At 32.3% G+C, this 21,136-nt stretch overlaps 1 protein-coding gene across 2 annotated transcripts in view; it reads left to right on the top strand.

Moving 5' to 3' along the window:
- CSMD1 (CUB and Sushi multiple domains 1) overlaps nucleotides 1-21,136 on the top strand; it is a 2,624,761-nt gene that overhangs the window by 2,005,448 nt on the left and 598,177 nt on the right. For both annotated transcript variants that reach the window (XM_056823354.1, XM_007476228.3), the window contains exons 15-18: nucleotides 935-1,129; nucleotides 3,464-3,602; nucleotides 8,089-8,276; nucleotides 16,927-17,115. In XM_056823354.1, coding sequence (XP_056679332.1) covers nucleotides 935-1,129; nucleotides 3,464-3,602; nucleotides 8,089-8,276; nucleotides 16,927-17,115 — 711 coding nt within the window. The remainder of the gene's footprint in view (nucleotides 1-934; nucleotides 1,130-3,463; nucleotides 3,603-8,088; nucleotides 8,277-16,926; nucleotides 17,116-21,136) is intronic.

The raw sequence follows: 21,136 nt of genomic DNA, 5'->3' as shown, positions 1-21,136 counted from the left end.
AATGATTTTCAGATATTGAAGTAATAGGTAAGCTTTATAAAGTCGTACCTGAACTTACCCTTGAAGAAAGAAATAAAACTACTAGGCAGGGATGGAAAAGGAACATTTCTCAGGCCCAAGAAATGGCCTGGACAAATGTACAGAAGAAAGAGAGAATAGCAAATGATCAGGTAATATCTAGTTGGCCAGTTGGGTTGAATGGGCCAAAGCATCTGGTAGAAATCTAACTTTATCTAAACAATGAGCACACTTTTATGGAAATCCTTCCTTCCTTCCTTCCTTCCTTCCTTCCTTCCTTCTTTCCTGAGATTTTATTTCCATATAGGGAGTTCCCCAATGAAGAAACTATATTAAAGCAAATAAAGAGATGCTATGCAAGTTATATTTTTAAAGAGTTAGTTCTCTACCCACCCCTACCCTACCCTATCCCAGGCACTGAGAAGTTAATTCACTTGCCAAAAGTCATTCATTCATTACATATCAGAGGGAGGACTTGAATATACATCATGCCGATTTTGAGATCATCTCTTTGCCACTAATATTTTCACATAATATATTTATTTGTGTGTATATGTGTGTGTGTTTGTGTGTGTGTGTGTGTGTAATCTTGAGTCAATATAACTAAACAGAGAAACAATATGGCATCATAGATGTCATAAAGAAGCTGGTCAAGTCTTCTTTCTGATATATATTGAGTGTATGTACATGGACAAATCAATTAATTTCTCAGTGTTCCAGGAAAATTTCCAAGACTATATTACAGAATGCCCCAATATTTATTGTAGGAGATATTTCCAGACTGAGCACCCCATACGAATGAAATCATAAATCTCTAAAAAAAATTAGAATTCATGTTTAATTATCAATAAATCATTTTATTTAAAAAATTTGTTGAGCTTAGTCAATTTGTTATTATTTTTTCCTTTCCACTTAGCATTTGGTCAGAATGAATGTCATGACCCTGGTATTCCCATAAATGGAAGACGTTTTGGTGACCGATTTCTGTTAGGAAGTTCTGTTTCTTTTCATTGTGATGATGGCTTCGTCAAAACTCAAGGATCAGAGTCTATAACCTGCATCATGCAAGATGGAAATGTGGTTTGGAGCTCTACTGTTCCCCGTTGTGAAGGTATATCTTTTATACTTTTTGTAAGACTAAAGGCCATTTGGACTTCCTTTGAAACAAGGGAAAACTGAAATATTAAGTGAGAATATTTCTCAATTGTTTTTAGTAAATTAATTGAGTTTATTGCTTCTCAACACTGCTAGAAGATCTACCCAAAGACAATTCTAAAAATGGAATATTTCTCAAGTCTCTTTCTTTTCAGCCTTCTACTGTCAGTGCCTAGTTGTGGATACTTCTGAAACTGAGTAGAAATGAACATTGAAAGGAAAGTTTAAATTTACTTCAATTAAACATTTTTTCCCAAACCTTTAATTAGAAAAGTGTGTATTCCTAGAACATAAATTGAATAAGTTACTCCAGGCAGCTTCTACTTACTCACTTTAACCACCAAGAACATCCTGTGGAATCATGGTTTCAATATTATAGGCTAGATTGCTGTACCTCTTAAGTAATTCTTTAGTCTATAACATTCCATATGAAATAATTTACTTTGATGAAAAAATATTATAAGATAAAAATGTTGATTTGTTTGAATGTTTCAGTCTTGTGGATAGCCTAAAGATAGCTTTTGCATTTTACAATATACTGTTTTACCTTGAAATGACAGTTATAATTTTAGTGTTTCAAAATCCTTAGAAAGAATTAGGCATTTTGAAGACACAAATATTATCTTTCTTAGTAAAGCCATATCCAAAGTATTTGTTTCCTCCAGTATTCACAAATGGCTTTTTCATTCTGATATTAATTAGGGTACAAATGGTAAATTCAAAAGTTTCATTTTATATGCTCAAAATTAAATTTTTAAAAATCAACTTGGTGTCTGAAAATTGTATTGTTTCTATGATCATTTAAATAATGTGTTCCTAACCTAGGTCCTGTGAATTTTAAATATAGATATATGTATAAATATATATTTATATCTATGTTTATATTTCAATATGCCTCATTTCCATTGTAATCTTGTAATTTGTATTTTATTCCTTTAAAAACATTATTCTGAGAAAGTTTCAATAGGCTTCTCAAGACTACCAGAGGTATTCACAACACAAAAAAGACTAATACTATTTTCATTAGATGAATGTGACTGTCTTCAAGAAATATAGAAGCTGGGCAATCTGCAGAGCCAACCTATGCAAAAGTATGATTGAACTTAATGTGAATTCAAACACCAAACTAGAAAAATCTCTAAGACTCATTAGTAATGGATGGCTCTGTCACAGTCTTTGCCTATGATATAGTTACTTGCTCCAAGGAATTTTCTTCATCAAAGGAGGAGATGGCCATTTTTAAACCAGATAATAATCATACTAATAGTCCTATTTATAGAGTTTAAGTTTTGCTAAGTGCTTTACATACATTATCTCCTTTAATCCTCATGAGAATTGTGTGAGGTAAGTGCTATAGCTATTATTATCTGCTTTTTTTCATTGCCTCAGCTTAAAGGAGCTAGGGAAAGTGAAGCTGGCTTATATAATCAGCAAGTAGCAGAGATGGAATTTAAGCCCAGATCTTTCCTACTCCGTGTGCCAATCTAACTATTACATTGAGCTGTCTTTATATAATACCATTTGAATTAAATGAAAGAAAACAGATATAAACTGAAGATGTAAACTACTGTTTTGGAATTAAAGCTTTCTGAATTAGAACATAAGTTGTCAGATGAATATGTTTGAAAGTTCATTTTATTACTAATGAAATATCAATGTATTGCCATCCATCCTGAAATAATCTTCTTTAATTTGAAAAACTCTCCCATAAAAATCTCTCTTCTCAGACAGGTTTGAATTAAGTGTCTGCTGCCCTGTTATTTAGGATTTTTTTCTACTTTTCTGGAAATCAGGGTTTTTTTAATTTATTTGAAAATATTGTTTTCTAACTTTAAAAAGTTATCATCTAAATTTCCCAACAAAATAAAAAAATTAAGAATTCTTTTCATGTAATGAAGAAAATAAAAGTTTAGCCTTTATGTGTATATGCATATTACATCAAAATGTAATATGCATGGAGAAGCAAAGTAATCCATAATATAATTTACTGTATAGTAACTAATTGAGAACTATTTAAAAATACCTATTGCATGCCCAGAATTGTATTAGTTACCTTAATGAATAAAAAGATTTATGAGAAACATTCTTGACTGGAGGGAAACATTTGGTGTAATTAAGGCAAACTTTTTGTTCTGTTTATTAAATTTTATTAAAAATTAAACATGTAAAGAGACATATGATAGCCATTTGTATTTATTAATTATTATCATCTATTTGTTAATCATTTAACTCAGCTTTTTTTTTCCAATCGTCTTAATTTGAAATTGTTTTTCTTCCTATGAACTTTCAGCACCATGTGGTGGACATTTGACAGCATCCAGTGGGGTTATTTTACCACCAGGATGGCCAGGATATTATAAAGATTCTTTAAATTGTGAATGGGTCATTGAAGCAAAACCAGGACATTCCATCAAGATCACATTTGATAGGTGAGCATTTTTTTCAAATATATTTTAATTAAATTGTGTTTTACCTTATTGGGGCTATGTGTTCTTTTACCAAAACACTTGAAGTATGTTTTAAATTAGTCAGAAATAGCTTATCATTGGAATTTGCATGTGCAACACTTAGATAACCAACTTTTATTTCTTTTTGCTTTATTCCTACTGAAGATAGTACTTCAAATATTCTGTAAAGTTACTCTACATGTGGAATAGTAGGTTTACAGAAGGCTACTCTTTACAATTTTTATTACCTTCCTGTATTAGAAATTAATAGTAAAGAGATATTTCCCAATAATTTACAGTTGTACCTTAGTACAACTCTGATTTGGAAGCTATAGAAATCTGCAAGCACATTGTTGGTATTCTAGGACACATTTTGGTCAATTTCACTATGTGTCCCATCAGGGAGTTTGTGAAAATGTCACTGTCAGCTCAGGAAAGTTTCTATTTTTTTTATCATGTTACAACCCAAAAGGAGACAACCAAAAGATGATATAGATTATCGAAGATATAAGTGAAATTAAAGATCATAGAGTCCTGTCTCATTTGAAAGTTGAGGAACCTGACATCCAGACAGGTTAAGTCATTTGCCTAATGTCATAACAGATTTTCAGTAACAAAGAGGAAAATGATGTATATTAAATTCTAAGGGAAAGATCCTAATTCCAGATTTAAAACAGATAGTAAGGCTATGAAATCAGAGCAATAGTAGTCCTCCATTTCTACCAGTTTGAGAGTTTTATTAAAGGGAAAAAATTGATTTGCTTCAGCATATTGCATGAAGGAAATTTTTAACCTACAATGAGGCTATCGATATAATATATACTTTCCAGCAAAATTGCTGTGTTGATTGGTCCTGTGTAACTTTTTCTTTGTTAAAAGAAAGGAGTTTCAATGGAAATATCATAGTAGGACATGAATGTAGTAGAAAAATAAAAGACGTCTATAAATTTTTAAAATATATTTGGACTTTGGTTCCCTTATTCTCTGGGATACTATGTTCCAGCACACGATCATAATATTTTTATTTTATTTTTGTTGTGGACTTAATCATTAATGAGCACCAACATTTTAGCATAAAAAATGAGAGAATTTAAAAGAAATCATGAAATTTTATTCCACACAATAAAAAAGCATACATTTATATATATACACATCTGTTATCTTTGTGCATATATACTATACATATTTCGGTACTGAAATTTAACATAGGTATTTATATATATATGCAGATAGGAATATATACATTATTTTACAATGTTGATTTGTTTTCTTGACTAGAAAACAATTTTCAAATTTTTTTACTAATTAAATACAGAATTATTTTCCATGAAATGCAATTGTGGTCTGCAAAATATAATATATGTCAATAATCAATAAAATTTTATTTAATTCTTACTGTGTGAGAGGTGCTAAAAACACTAGAAATATAAAATTAGTTAAAAAAATATAGACCCTGCCTTCAAGTAGATTATAATCTGATGGGGAAAGATAACATACAAAAAGAAGCTGAAAGGGAGTAGAGGAGGAAAAGGTAGAAGGCTCATGGTGGAGAAGTTCAAAGACGTACTATATCAAAATAGCTGTTGGGAAAGAGGAAGAAGATAGTGCTGGGCTACCTCCTTAAATGGAGCCTTTGAATATTTTTCCAAATATCTAAAATTTAATCATTTTCCAAATAGAGAAAATAGATTCCTCTATTCTGGGAACTGTGAAAAGAAGAAAGAAAAAAAAATTCCAATCACATTACCAACAGCCCATCAGATTAAATAATTTGGAAAAAAAAACCATATGCTTGTATTCTAGTTCAGTAATTAATTTTGCTCAATTTCCTTTACATATAATAAAAGACACATTTCCTTTTCTTCTAGTCTCTTTTTTCTTAAGTAAAATGTGTTTTCCCTTACCTAACTGAACCTTTTCCAAGATTCTCCTCCCATGTGTCTGCCTTCAAAAGCAACATGCACTCTTCAGTAAGATGTTGTTCATATATCATTAAAAGGGACTTGTAGAAAGAAGCATTGAATCACCCCTCAAACCATGTTGTGCTGTGCTTACAAGGAGGTCATATCAAAGTAAAGAAATGCATTTTCACTCAAATAATTTCAAATTGTGTATAAAAGTCTTTTTAGAACTATATCTTAAGATGCCAAACAATGAAAATAATTCAGATTTTCTGGTTCTGAATATTATCCAGTGGATCTGCCAACTGAGCTGAAAAAAGTATTTGTAATGTAGCCTTGGTCATGGTTTGCAATAAAAACGGAGGAGAATTTGAAAATATTAGAGTGAGGATAACCAGCAGAGATTCATTTCATGCTTAGTCATCCCTCAAGAACTAGAACTCAGCAACCTGAGAAGCATTGTGTCTTTAGAGGAAATATTAAAAGACAAAAAGACAAAGTTGGCATCCTTCTGTTACCAAATGTTCCAATCTGTGACCTGGTTAGGGTGCAGCCATATGGTACTAAAAGTATTTTTTCCCTCTAAGCCACAATAACAAAGGTCAGGGCACTAGTCTAGCAAAATGAAAAAAAATATATATCTATATATGTACTAAAAAAGTTTGTAATTGGCTGGCTAGATGCCTGGGCACCTTTATTCTAAAGAGACTAAGAGCACTAATGTCTTGTGAGGCTTTCAATCAGCTTGAATCACTTTTGGCTTTAGATATACCTATATTCCTTCTCTGTAGTTAGACTGGAAATAATTTAGAGGGTTAATGCCATTAAGCTTTTGAAGAATTCTTGTGTGAATTTAGGCAAGACTTAAGCTCCTCAGGCCTCAGTTTCCTCATCAGTGCAATTAGGGGACTGACTTAATGATTCTTGATCACCCTTCCAGCTCTAGTTCTGTGATTCTACTATTTTCTTGTTTAAGACACTGAATGAGTAACGATCTTATGATAGTATAAGTTACTCCCAGAGAATGTTAGGCTTTTTACGAAAACTGTGTTAGCTCTTCAAGGACTAAAACATCCCATTTAGAAAATTGCCTCATTGCCCTTGAATGGTGCCTTCATTGCTTGGGATGGTGCCTAAGAGGCCAGAACTTTATATAAAAATTATGTTTCACTGGATTTTCTTGATGTGTTAGTTATTTCTTGGGGAAAAAAAGTAAAGCACTTAAGAAAGTCACATTAACTTTTGCAAGTTTTTGGAGCATCCTGTAATCTCTGAAATACTTGTTTATTAAATGACATTCTAGAGCCCTGAAAGATTTAATGTAACTTTTGAAGACTCTGAAGCAACCTTTTTTCTTTTATGAAAGATTTGATTTTTTCAAGTTGTGATATACTCTGAACCTCTGACTTCCTTAAAGATATGCAGCTCATGGTCATGGTAAATAAATAACTATATGATAAATGTGTTAAAATTTATGCTAGCCCAAATTCATATCTTCAGGAGGTACTCTTGAAGGATTCTTGAGTAGGTTCAATTTATTTATTTTTATCTTTATAGATAAAATAACTATATATTAATATTTTGGACTTTTAGATGTTTCAGTCTTAGATTGGAAGTGAGACACTTTAGAGTTCTAAAAATAGTTTTTAGAGTTATTGAATTATGTTTCATCAACATCCCCTCCCCCTTCATTTGACAATTGAAGAAATGGAAGCTAAAGAAAAGTGGGTAAGTTACTTGTTTGCTTAAGGTACCATTAACAATTAATGGCAGAGTTGACATCAGAATAGGAATTTTATTATTTTAATCATTAATTATTATGTGCTAGTTTATAGAAGCAACCAAAATTAAATAGAGTACATTTTCTGTCATCAAAAAATATCACATAAAGCTTTAAAATCTAAAAAGTACTTCCCTCAAAAGGACTATCTGGAATAGGTAGAACAAGTATTACAATTGTCACTTTACAAATGAGGAAATAGAGAATCAAAAAGATTGACTCTTGAGTCACCTTGCTAGCTTGGCTCAAGGTCATACAACTAGATGTGGACTAGTACTCCCCACTACTAGATTGCAAACTCCATGAGATGATGCATACTCTAATGGAGGAATATACAGGGGAAAGCCTGATTTTAGCTCCAACATTCCTTCCCTCTATATTTCTATGCATCATTCTGTCTGTTGTAGCAAATGCTCAAAAAGCTCTTCCCACTTTGCCATACTTCCAGGAGAACATGATTTTTTTCATGTATGTTACATATCTGCATATCTACATTATTTTATGAATTATATTTTCCAACTCACATATACAAATTTTGTAAAATAATAGGACTCAGAATTGAAGAGAATCTTAGTTATTGTCCCACCTCCTTTATTTACAGAGGAGTAAATTAAATGCCACAAAGGTAAAGGAGCTTGCCCAAGGTCACTTGGCAGTCAGACCTACAACCCAGGACTCCTGACTACTGGTCCAGAGTACTTTCCCTACATCAAACTTTTTCATTATTTTACCATTGCTATTACCAAGATTCTCTATTCCTCACTGAAATTTATTTTCACATTTTCAGATTTCAGACAGAAGTTAATTATGATACCTTAGAAGTTCGAGATGGACCAGCTAATTCATCACCCCTAATAGGAGAATATCATGGAACCCAAGCACCACAGTTCCTCATCAGTACTGGCAACTATATGTACCTACTATTCACAACTGACAATAGCCGTTCAAGTGTTGGATTTCTCATTCACTATGAAAGTAAGTCTGTTTTTTAATTTTACTTTTCCTTACTTAATTTGTATCTCTGAAATGATGACAAAGAAATAGAGACTAAAACATTGGTTTTTATGGATTTGTTTGCCTATATATAGAGTTATATTCTACTTTGGAGCTAAAGCTAAATGATTATACAGGGATCATAGAATTTTAGATCTGAAGGAAAATTCAGAAGCTATATAGTCCAATCTATTTCTGAAAAAAATATTTTTAAACCATTTGTAACACTACACAATCAACCAGTCTTGCTTACAAACCAAAAAAAGGTTAAGTGACTTACCCAAAGTCACTGAGTTAGCAAATGTCTGAGACATGAAATCAAACACAAATCTTTCTGACTCCAAGTCTAGCATCATGTAGCTACCTCAATGATTTAGACTAAGAAGTATTATTAAAAGCCATTAGGTCAAATCTGCTATTTTTTTTTAATAAATGACAAAAGTGAGACTCAGAGAAGTTATGACTTGTCTATTATCACAGAGCCAGTAAGTATAAGAAATGGCATTTAAATGAAGAGAGTGCTGATCCTAAGTCCATCACTCTACTTAGTACAGCAAACTCCTATCAGTTTGCCCTCTAGACATTGTTGTATAAGCAAATATATGTTGAGCATTATATTAAACTTTCCTTTTTATAGTCCTTATTTAATTGAAGAGCTAAAGGAGATGTTCAAAATATCCCAAAATGTAAATGTATACTCTATTCATGTACCACCTTAACTAAATTATAGGGGCATGAGATCTCAGTTGACATTTCATTGATGAATTTTTTGGCCAAGACAACCCATGAAACAGATAATAGAGTAAAAGTGATAAATGGATATATATATATACATATATATATGGATATATATACAAATATATTTACATATATGCATAACAAAAATATATATTCACATATATGTGAAAATATATTTTCATATATAAACATAAAATTGGGAATGACTTCAAGGGTAATTAGTAATTAACTAGAAAATTTTCATATTAGAATAAATGAGCTAATGCATGCTATATATCTATAAAGTACTATGAGAATTTTTTGTTTGTTTGTCATTTGGGAGGAGAAAGAGTATGATAGGTATTCCCCTTTTCCAGAATCAAATTAAATTTAATTATAATATGCAATACATTTTACATTTTAAAGAATCCGGTATGTGTTATCATATTTCATCATTGTTCTTCTAATATGTTTATGCAATTAAACTTGGGAACTCCCCAGAAGATTCATCTTCCAAACTCCTTAACAAGGCATGATGGGCCACCAAAATCTGTTTCCCATTTCAACCATTCAACCTTATCTAATCCTACACTCACTCATGTATTCTGTACTTCAAAAAATTTCTACCCAGCCAAACTATACTAATCACTGGGTTTGGAGTCAGAGAAGGTCTATATAAATCTTGACTCTAATATTATAACCTGCATTTCCCATAGCAAGTCATTTAATCTCTTTTTGGTTAATTGTTTTGATTTGTATAAAAACTATTCCTCTGATTTTGAAGTTATCCTTAATTTTTCTCTCCTTTTCTTATTCCTTTATTAACATGTTCTGAATTTAAAATTAAATTCTTATGCTTCTTTATTCCTCCTTGTTGACAACCGACATGACCTATTATAAATACCAGCCCCTCAATTAAGTCCTACTTGATGACATCAGAAGGAAGTGCTCAACTTTTCATCTGAATTACTAGCTCTTTGTATTCCTCAAATGTATTTATCATAGTCTACTTTGTGTCACATTTCAATCATAAGTATTTAAAAAGCCTTTACTACATTCTAAATATCTGTGTTTATAGCTTCTTAACTAATTTATAGTCTTGGCACCCCTAATTGAATGTAGTAGTCTCCTAATAGGCTAAAATACATGAATAAAAGAAAGAAGAAAATAAGGAAAAGAAAAGGAAATGTGAAAGGGTCTTGGAAGGAAAAGGCAGAAAAAAATGTTATGTCAAAAGAGATATCATTAATCTTCTTAAGTGAAAATGTTATTTTTATAATAAGATTTTGGAGTAGAAAAGGACCTCAGTGGTCATTGAATACCTGAAAGGATTCCACACTATTTCTTCCCCAATGAGTGATTTTATAAGTTTTTAATTGAAGATTTCTAAGGAGGGGGAAGCTATTACCTCTCATAACAACCTATTTCTCCTTTGACTAATTCATAGTATTAGGAAGTTTTTCTTGACAGTGGAAGACATTCTTTGGAAAACCTGAGTTTCTATTTGGAATTTTTAACTCTAGTTCACTGAAATGTAAAGATCTAATAACCTAATGTTACTTGTTAGAGTTCCCAGAAAAGTAGCAAAATTATATAGGATTGATATTATTCTGTCCACCTTGGCTATGGGTCCTAATGAGAAGTCAATTGCTGATCAGGTAAGCAAAAGAGAAAACTTTCTGTCCACTGCCTAACCAAACCCTGAAATAACCATAAATCACCAATATTACTAGCCAATTACTTTCTTTGAAAAAAATTTTCATCTCTTCTATGTTAGAGTAACTGACTTGGTAAGTGTTTTGAGTGGTTTTCTGCCTTAGAAACTGATTTTATAAATCTAGATAAATTGATAGAGAAAAGAAAAGTATCTAGGGAAATCTAAATTTGCTCCCCAATTAGTATTAAATTGGGCATACCTTACTGCATTAGATTGATGTGCCTAAAGAATCCACAGGCTTTAGCTTGCACGATGAGCTTAAATTGCTTTTGTTTGGTTGACTGAATCCATTGGGTCAATCATTCAGTCAGTCTTCTGCCCCAGATCCTCCTATTATGGGCATTCTGCCCTGAATAGACATTAAAGATCCTCATAGGCTTCAAATATATATCATGTCTTCTAGTAGATTAGATGATACCAGATTTACATGGAAATATTTTTAAAAGATGTTGAAATTTTAAAAACCAAAATTATATTAAAACAATGAAAACTTTCCTCAAAAAATACAAAACACATATTTCAAAGTATTATGCTGCTTAAACTTAATTTAAAATAAAAAATTGAGAAGCTAAGTTTCTTTTATTTGTGGTTCATCATTTTATATGTAATAAAATATTTATAAACCTGGAAGCTATAAATCTTTTGTTGTTGTTGTTAAGTTCATTTTTAATAGATTTAGTTTTGCCTTTTGCCTTGAGATAAAAAAATATAAACCATAGAATGCAAGTTCTAAGAGACCTCAGAGGGCTATTTCAGTTTATAGACAAGCAACTAAGGCCCATGGAGGTGAATTCACACAGCCTTAAGTCACACAGATAGTATATAACAGAGGTGGAATGTGAACAAAAGTTCTTTGATTTCAGAGCAAAGGCTTTTTCCATGCTATCAAATCCTTGATTTTAGATGGAAGTAAGCTTATTGGAAATTATTTTTCCCCTTGTATGTGATTTTTTACTTTTCCCAGTATGCTGTTTCTGGTAGATATAGAAATATTAAACTACTAAAGAAAACATTCTTTACTTTCATGTAGTACTTTTACTAGACCCCTTTTGTGCCAGGGACAAAACTAAATGCTGTGGATATAAAACAAACAAAACAAAACAAATGGGGAAAAGACAGTCCCTGGCTTCAAAGAATTTCTATTCTAATGGGAGAAACAACATGCAAATGAATATTATAAATAAGTAAGCTACATATAGGATAAATAGGACATAATTCACAGAAGGAAAGCACTAGAATAAAGAAGAGTTGGGAAGGCTTATAGTAACAGATAAGATTTTAGTTGAAACTTAAAGGAAGCCCAAGAAGTCAGTAACCTGGGAAGAAAAGGAAAAGATTTCCAGACACACACCAAAGGTTAGTGTCTTATTTGCAGATTGCACAAGATGACTGTTTCAAAGAGAATATGATGGGGAATACTGTGTAAGAATATTGAAAAGAAGGGTAAGAGGAAAAGATTTTAAAAAATACCAGAAAGGAAGAAGGGAGTTAAGTTATGAAATGCCAAACAGACCATTTGTATTTAATCCTGGATACAATAGGAATCTCCTGGAGTTTGGGGGCTTGGGTTGACATGAGATGATTCATCAGACCTACACTTTAGGGAAATCACTTTGGCGACTGAATGGAGTTTAAATTATTTGAGGTAGAAAGACTTACTTTCAGATTATTACAATCGTCTCTAGGTATGAAGTGAGAAGGGCCTGCCCTAGAATGGTAGAAGTATCAGAGGAGAGAAGGGGGAAATGTCTGAGAAAAGTGAAACCCAACAACCCTTGGCAAAAGATTAGATGAGGGGTTTGTAGTGGGAGGGTGAGAGAGAGTTAGGAGTCCGGAATATATATAATTTTGTTGGTATAAGAACATAGTAATTTTGGATAGAATAGTTTCCATGGCATGATAGTATTGGAAATCATATTGTCAGAGGTTGTACAAGAATGAGAAGACAGAAAGATGAAACACCTGTCATAGATGAGCTTTTTTGAGGAGTTTTGCTACAAAGAGCAGAAGAGATATGGGATGATAATTAGCAGAGATGGAAGAAGATTGAATCCTCAAGTGAGGATTTTTTTCAGGATGAGAACAACATGGACATATGAATAAGTAATAAGGAATGAACCAGAAGACAGGAAAGAATGAAATAAATGAAAATATGGAGATTATTGGAGGTTATGGAATGGAGGGGTTTTGCCTAAAATAGTAAAGGGAATTGGTCTTTGTAATGAGTAAGTCTGTTCATCATGGGAGACATGTGTGAAAGAGGAGAGTATAATGGAGGACATCTGAGTGAAGGAGATGAGAAAGAAGAAGAAGAAGAAGGCCTCAATATTTTTTTTAAATATGAGGCAGAATTCTCAACTAAGAGAGTGGAAAGAGGGGGATCCAGGAGAGATTTAAAGAAAGATGACAAATTTTGGAAGAGCTCCTGTGGAGAGTTAATAAGGGAGGTAGACTAGGATTACCTAGCATTAGTAAAGTTCCAGTTTAGGATGTGTAACATAAATTTGTGGTGGACACAGTCAGAAGAGTTGCCTGATATCCTCCATCCTCATTCAGGAAACTATGATGCAAAGTTGAGGTTTGGCTGTGAGTAATCAGTGATATAATTCGGATAATGATTTAAGAGAAGAGAACAGTGTAAAGTTGAACTGGTTGATGAAGAGTTCAAAATTGGGATGGGATAAAAAATAGTGCAAGGAAGATGGTCTTAAAGAGAATGCAGAGGACCAGATTTTGGGGGTCACAGTTTGGATGAAGAATAGAGTTATATAAGGGAAATCGGAGTGAGAAGTAAAAAGTCAGCAGGTTATGGTTGGATGGGAGTATTTCAAAATTTTTTAACAAAGAGTTGTTACATTTGAGAGTAATGGCAAGATCAAAAACATTACCATTTTTATATGTGGCTGTGATTGGGTAGAGATGTAAATCACATTAGTGAGGTTGAGGAACTAAGTAGGGATTTTGTGGGAAAGACAGTCCATATGTCGGAGTCCTCACATATGAGGACAGGAATTATGGAGGAGAGAAAAATTGTAGACTAGATACCAAATTCATTGAGGAAACAAAGGGAGTGACTTTATAAACAAAAGTTCCCAGGATTTTGATTGGGTATTAGATGATTGTATAGGAGGGAAATAGAGATACACCAGCTTTGGAGATATTTTATTTTGTCAGTATACTGGAGAAAATGAGGCACAGATAGAAGAGGTTGTGCTTCTAGTAGGAAATAGGTGAAGGGAAAGAAAGATGGCAGAACTAGCATTTTTCCTGTTCTAATTTACCTATAAGTAGTGCTTCCAGATAGTGAGAATGGGATTAGATAAGACCTGGCCATTACATGATAATGAATGGAATCTATAGAAAAATTTTAATGCCTATCATTTTTATAGTGTTTTAAAGTCAGTAGCCTAGCATTGTACCAACCACAAAACATAACATGAGTGGATATTTGAATGCAATTGTCCTCTATTAAGCATTTACTTTGATTTAATCTGTTATATTAGTTAATCAAGTGTGATATATTCCAAAGAAAACCAATAAATTCCAGGAGTCTCAAGAATTACACTCAATGAATTCAAGATCCTAAATCCAGATAATGAAATAAATCATTGAGCACCAAAAGAACCAGCAGATGGAGTTGCTGAGGCACTTCAGGAGCTCTAAAGATCATGGATTGCTGTAGATTGTTGTAGAGTGACTGTGCCTTACTTAAAATTTTTGTCAACAAATTGGATAAAGTTGTTAAGGCATACTTATCAGATTTACAGATGATTTAAAAACAAGCTGAAAGGAATAGTGAACATACTGAATAACAGAATCAAGATCTGAAAATATTTTGACAGGCTATAATAATACTGAATCTGTTTTTTTTTAATTGTCCTGTCTTTCGGCTCAACAGAAATTACAAACAATCTGTGATTTGCTCAGTAATTAGTAACTCCCATCTATTCTCACACAAATATATTTAAATTGCCTTTATATTTAGGTGTGTAGCATTGCAAACGAGGCAATCCCATTGTTCTTGGTAATAAATTAATTCATCAGTAAATCCCTAAGAGGAGTTGGATGATATAAACTGTATGAATTTAGGACATATTTTCTAAATCTTCTTTGCAGAAAATTTAAAGATTTTTTTTAATCATTCCTGTTTGAAGTTCTGGCTCTCAATCCAATAAGCTATCCAGCTGATACCCCATTACAGTCTTAAGAACAGGAGACAGGACTCCCTGGGTGTGATATATGTGATATGTACAAATATTCCTATATGTTTATGTATATACATATGCAAATATGCTGCCTAGTTCTTAAATTTTTATTTCTTGATGACTATTGTAAAAGTTTATGTGTGATGGCATCATTTGCTTACAGGACATGAACCGAAATATTTCTACTGATAGAATGCAAATTTATTAATTTGTTTCAATCTTTGAATTTTTATTCCCAGACCTTAGTTCAGTGCCTGGCACATAATGAAATAGTTAATATGTGTTTATTAATTTGAAGTATATTTATGACTTTCACTGTATTTTTTTCTTTGTGTATATATTGAGAGAAGAGGGAAAGGTAGCTCCAATTGTTATATCTTCACATCTGTACACTCACAAATCCTATTTATTCCCTTACCTTCTTTAAGTATACTTCCTGTGCCCATAAACAGATGAAAGAAAAGCCTTGGAAGTTGCAATCATGCTTTAGGCTAGTATCCCCACTTTCTGAGAATGTTAGACCTGAGATCTTAAACTTTAGAATCTGCATTCTTAACCATATCTGTGTGTGTGAAATGAATCCATTTAGAACTCTTGTAAGGCTCATTGACCCCTTCTTAGACATTTAAAAAGAAAACCCATCATCTATAAATGGAGGAAATATTGAACCAGTTAAAATTTATTGAAAGTAAAGAAGTAATTCTTATTTATCAGCTAGATTTATGGGATATATTACTATAAGGTGATACATTTCCAAGTTTATTCTGTGGAATCTATCTTTGTACCTTTTAGGTAGAGTTGACAAAACTCATTTATCATTTTTTAAAAATCCTTCCTTACCTTCTTTTTTTGTTTCTCCTGTACTTTGTATGTTATCTTATATATAAGTAGGTCCTTAATAAATGCTCAATGAATGAATTATAAACATTATTTACTTATTTTATAAATATTTTGATTATTTTCAACTTTCTTTCTTCTTTCTCCTATCTTCTTTCTGACATATTTTCTCATAAAGGGAAATGGAAAGGACAACAAGATAAAGAAAATAAGCTTCATAATGAAAACAATAAAATCTTGGACCAAAAAAAAAACCTCTTTATGATTTCATGTTCTCTAAAATGAATAATGTAGTCCTTGACTCAGAGTTGAATATAAGAAATATAATTTTTTCAAGGGTATGCATTTTGTGAATGCTGGCTTTGTAAAGTCACTGATAACTTTTTTAAAAAAACCTTTACCTTCTTTCTTACAATTGGTACTAGTAACAGTTCCAGGACAGAAAAGCATCCCTGGTACTCTATCCATTAACCCATCTACCTTTCCTTTGGTTTAGTTTTTAAAACAATGCCTCCAGCACTTACTATAGGTCCTGGCACATAATAGGTGCTTAATTAATATTTATTGATTATTTGATTAAATGGAATATGAGGCATCAGAACATAGTTAACTGAATGCTATTGGCAAATGCCACATGATAAAGACATTAAGGAGAAAAATACAATTTCTGAGTATGAAGGGTGTAGAAATAATGATTTTAAGGTCCCTTCCTATTCTAAATCCATGATCCTATGATTCTTTATGAAAATCTATGGAGTTAAAATATGCTTTCATAGTATACAATTTCATTTTAGCAATACCATGTTCTTAAAATACCATTGAATTCATGGCCTCACAAAAATTATCATTCTGCTTTAGCCTGTTACTTATAAGTAACTTTCATCAGACTTCCACTATTTCTTTAACAATCTGTCATATATTTCACAGTGATGTACCTTGCTGGGATGTTGCAAGAGTTGATGAGATTTATCCAGTAAAACCATAGGGTTTCTTGGCAAATGACGTTTTATGAACAGGAGATTGGGTTAACAGTTTTTCTAGAGTAGGAAGAGATTTTACATATATTTTCTATGGGGCAGAGCATTTCACTCTTCATATCAGAAAGTTAGCTTGCTCTTCCCCAGTCTGTCTTCAATTCATTTTTTGTTCATTATAGGTGTAACTCTGGAATCAGATTCCTGTCTTGATCCAGGGATCCCCGTGAATGGTCATCGCCACGGTAATAATTTTGGCATCAGGTCTACAGTGACTTTTAACTGTGATCCAGGATATACCTTAAGTGATGAGGAGCCACTTGTATGTGAAAGGAACCATCAGTGGAATCATGCATTGCCAAGTTGTGATGGTAGGTAAAGCTTGACAATATAATGACGATGTAGAGAAAGAAAATAATTTAATCAATAGAATTCTCTGAAAGAATAGGGATAGGGACTAGAATGGGCTTGAACCTGTTATTATACTAGCATAAGAAACTCTCATTTGAAGAAACTCCCTCTCCTAATGCATGTTAGTACCTTCTCTTATATTCTAGTTAGACCACTAAGCAATTAAGTGGCTTGTCCATGATCATATAGCCAGTATGTTTCAGAGGCAAAGCTTGAGCACCTCTAGTCATGGCTTAAGGCTATTGCTCTATCCATCCACTCTGCTATGCTAAGTCTGGATGCATTTGGTCATTGAGTACTTGAACAAAAATTTTTGCTTATGTATATACACTTGCCTTATGTGTTTTCCCTTAATAGCTATTCACACTGCAAAATGTTAAGATGTACTTTTTAAATTGAGATTTCCTATACCACAATAGGCATAAGAACTTATAAGACATAGTCTTAGCTCCCTTACCTATGTGACCTTGGGCAAGTGAGGAAATAAAGCATCTGTGTAATACCATAGAAGTTGTGAAAAGATATTGAGCTAATTTAGGGGTAGAAAGGGATTGATTTCTCAGTTTCTGTAGGGTACTAAAACTTGAAGTTAAAAATAAAATAAAAAGAATCCCTAAGGCTATGGCTATAAAAGACCCAGGTCATCTAAGTAAATTATAAAGAATGTAAAATGTCATCAGTAATTCTACAAACATTAATTGAGGTATTCATCCGGTTATTTTTTTCTCTTGCAGGCCAAACATTGAATTGTTTTAAAACATCAACATCTATAACTTTGAAAGCTAACTCCTGTAAATGTTAGTAGGCACAGTAGGCAAATGACTAAGTGAATCCTTCACTTTCCTTTTGGATATATAGAGGGTGACAGAGAGAATAGCCTATCATGATTAAGTGACTTCTTGATCTACATGCTGATGGATAAAAGCGGTTGGCATTTTATTTGCCAATCCAGAAACATCTGTTAACATCCTAATATATTCCAGATACTCTGTTAGGCCCTGAGAACATAAGTTCAAAAGTGAAGTAATCTCTACCCTCAAAGGGCTTACATTCCATTGAAAAACAATATTCACACATAAATACAAATATAATATTATTTATAGATAAATGTTAAAATACCAAGAGAAAAATGAAGGCCTGGGTTCATGGTCCTCCCTTGACAAATGCTGGCTATTCGACAATGGGCCAGTTACTTAACCTCTTAGTTCTTCAGGAAGTTCTTTTAAGACTATGAAATTTCCTTCTAGGGAGTTTGTTATACCAATGAATCACATTTAGGGTCCCAAAATTTTTAAATAAAAAATACATACTATTTCTTTTCATCTCAAGTGATTAATATCACAAAAGTATAACTTCACACATGTTAATGACATGGACTTTTCTGACTTAATTTACATGAAATCTGATCTTAATCTTCTTTATCACATGATTAAATCTCAAAACTTTACAATCAATGAAATTGCTAATATGGCAGATTTTCTCCAAAACATTTGCCATCAATGGAATCCTTCTGGTTTTCTTTGTTATTTTGGAGTTTACATGGAACATTTTTTACTCCTAAAACAACCTAAAATGGAAACAGCCTTTTAATAGCTGTGGAAATAACAAGTCTTCCTCTCCAGTCATGAATGTATTATAAAGATTGCTTCTCTGAGACATTCAGTTCTCTCCCCCTTTTCACCTTTTCATTGGGAATGCACAGACAAAACACCTGCTGAGGCAGAAAGTCACAGTTATTTTGATCTTAGCCTTTTCTTAAAGAATTGTGAAGAAGGAAAACTCAATTTATTCTGATGGTAATTTAGAGGAGGTGCTAAGAGAAAAAAAGGAAAAAGCACTTTTAACTTGGGTAACATCTGAGAGTCATCACATTATGTCACCATTTAGTATATTTTTATAATGACCTGAAAAAGCAAATATATGCCATTCTGAAACCTTTATTTTGAATAGTCCATCCTAAATCTGCAGATGTAATACATAGGTGATCCTGTCAGGCAAGGTTAATAGTATTAATTATACCACTTCAATAACTCTTCTTGGTTTTTCTTTCTGTATGGTGCAGTGGAAAGTATTTTGCCTTTTGAGTCAAAGGTCTTGGGTTCAAATCCTAACTCTGCTACTATTACCTGTGTGATCTTAGTCAAATCAATTAATCTCCCTTGGCATTAGATTCCTCAGCTATTAAATGAGAGATTTGGCCTAGATGGTCTAAAAAAAATCCCTTCCAGCTCCAAATCTATGATCTGAGATCTATGAATATATCTTGACCTTAGAGCTGGGGCCATAATGTTTAGGAATGAGTTATTTACCATTTAATATATAGTATATTATTATTATCTTCCTAGAAATACTTTTTAGGTAAATATGACATTTTATTTCTTTATATGTTGGTGACAGCCATCATAATCTTAGACATATATTAGGTGTTCCATACTTTTAATCTATCTACTAGAGTCAACTTCTAAGAGTTTGTAAAAAATCTGACTGTAAACAAATGATTCAATAATGACCTTGACTATATAACTCACTAAGATCTCCTTATGGACTTGGCATCCAAACGAAGGGGCAGCCCATTGTGACAGAGTACAGGACTTGAAATAGGAAAGACTTGGTTTCAAATCCTGCCTCTGACACTTAGCATGACACTAAGCAAGTCATTTAATCTTTCAAACCCAAGTTAAACTACATGGAGACAGACTGAAGAACTTTGAGTTACCTTGGTCAAGTCACCACAAATAAAAATCAGCAGAGTAGACTGGAATCTCTATTTCCCTGTTGCTTTGACTTGGTAGTTTTATAACATGGTCATTTGCCTAGAGAGGCTAATATGACTCTTGGTCTGATTTTATTTTGGAAATTTAGTATACCTTTATTACACCTATTTTGCCTAATGTGAAACATTGTTACTTCCTCTGCATCAATTAGATCAAACCCTATACTAATTCCTAAAATATGTATTGCTGTGTGGAAAGACCACATTAAGTGATGATAAAATATACACACTTAAAAAATAATATTAATTAATAACTTTCCAAAAATAAATCTGTCACATCTAAACTAATATTTTACTTTAGACAAATCTATGGTGTGTCTAAGTATTGAATAACCTTAGTGATTAACTAGTTTCTAGTTTTCTTTCTTGAATGATCTTCTAGAATATCTTTCCTTTCTTTATATTAATCCTTCAGTAGAGACTTACATAACTTATTTTAAAAAACCAATTTTCATGAGTCTCATTCTGAGTAGATTAAAAGTTATCAGACTAAGATAGCAACTAATTTTAGATTTTATATTAATTTTGATCATTCTAGAAGTAAATACATAGTTGCTAATATTTGAAGGTAGAAAAATTGCAAGAGGTGATACTGATGAGTGTTTAGGATTATATAGAAATTTTGAATTATATAGAAATATAGAAATTTTGTGTTTTGATGAATTTTATGTAACTGCTTTTGTTTGATATTCCAAAGACTTGTTTTTAATCATATTTTTGTTAACCTAGAGTAGGTTAATAAGCTTTATTGAGAATAACTATATAATTTCATGCATGGATTAACTAAATCTTATTTAAATAATACTTGTGATGGCCCTGGATATGCTGATTACTAAATGTAATGCACACTGTTGAAAATCACATGAAAATCTTCCAGATGGCATCTCTTTCAGTAATAATTCATTTCTCTATACTCGAAAAAAGACATCTAAACGTATACCCTCATTAAATCATGGGATCTTGGACTTTTTTTTCCCTCTTTCCAAAATTGTAAAAGAATAGAACTGTAGTGATTAACTAGTAAATATTCATTTTATAGACGAAGAAACTGACACCAACAGAGGTTAAATGTCTTGAACAAAGCCACACAAAAAAAAGCCACACAGTCAATACGAGAACTCAAATCTTCAGAATCCCTGACCAACACTCTTTTTTACTTAATCAAGTCAAGTCAAATCAATAAGAATCTATTGGAGCACAATCTATCT

This window comes from Monodelphis domestica, chromosome 1 (genome assembly GCF_027887165.1).
Source record: "Monodelphis domestica isolate mMonDom1 chromosome 1, mMonDom1.pri, whole genome shotgun sequence".
NCBI classification, from domain to species: domain Eukaryota; kingdom Metazoa; phylum Chordata; class Mammalia; order Didelphimorphia; family Didelphidae; genus Monodelphis; species Monodelphis domestica.
This window is presented reverse-complemented; position numbering and strand designations above follow the sequence as displayed.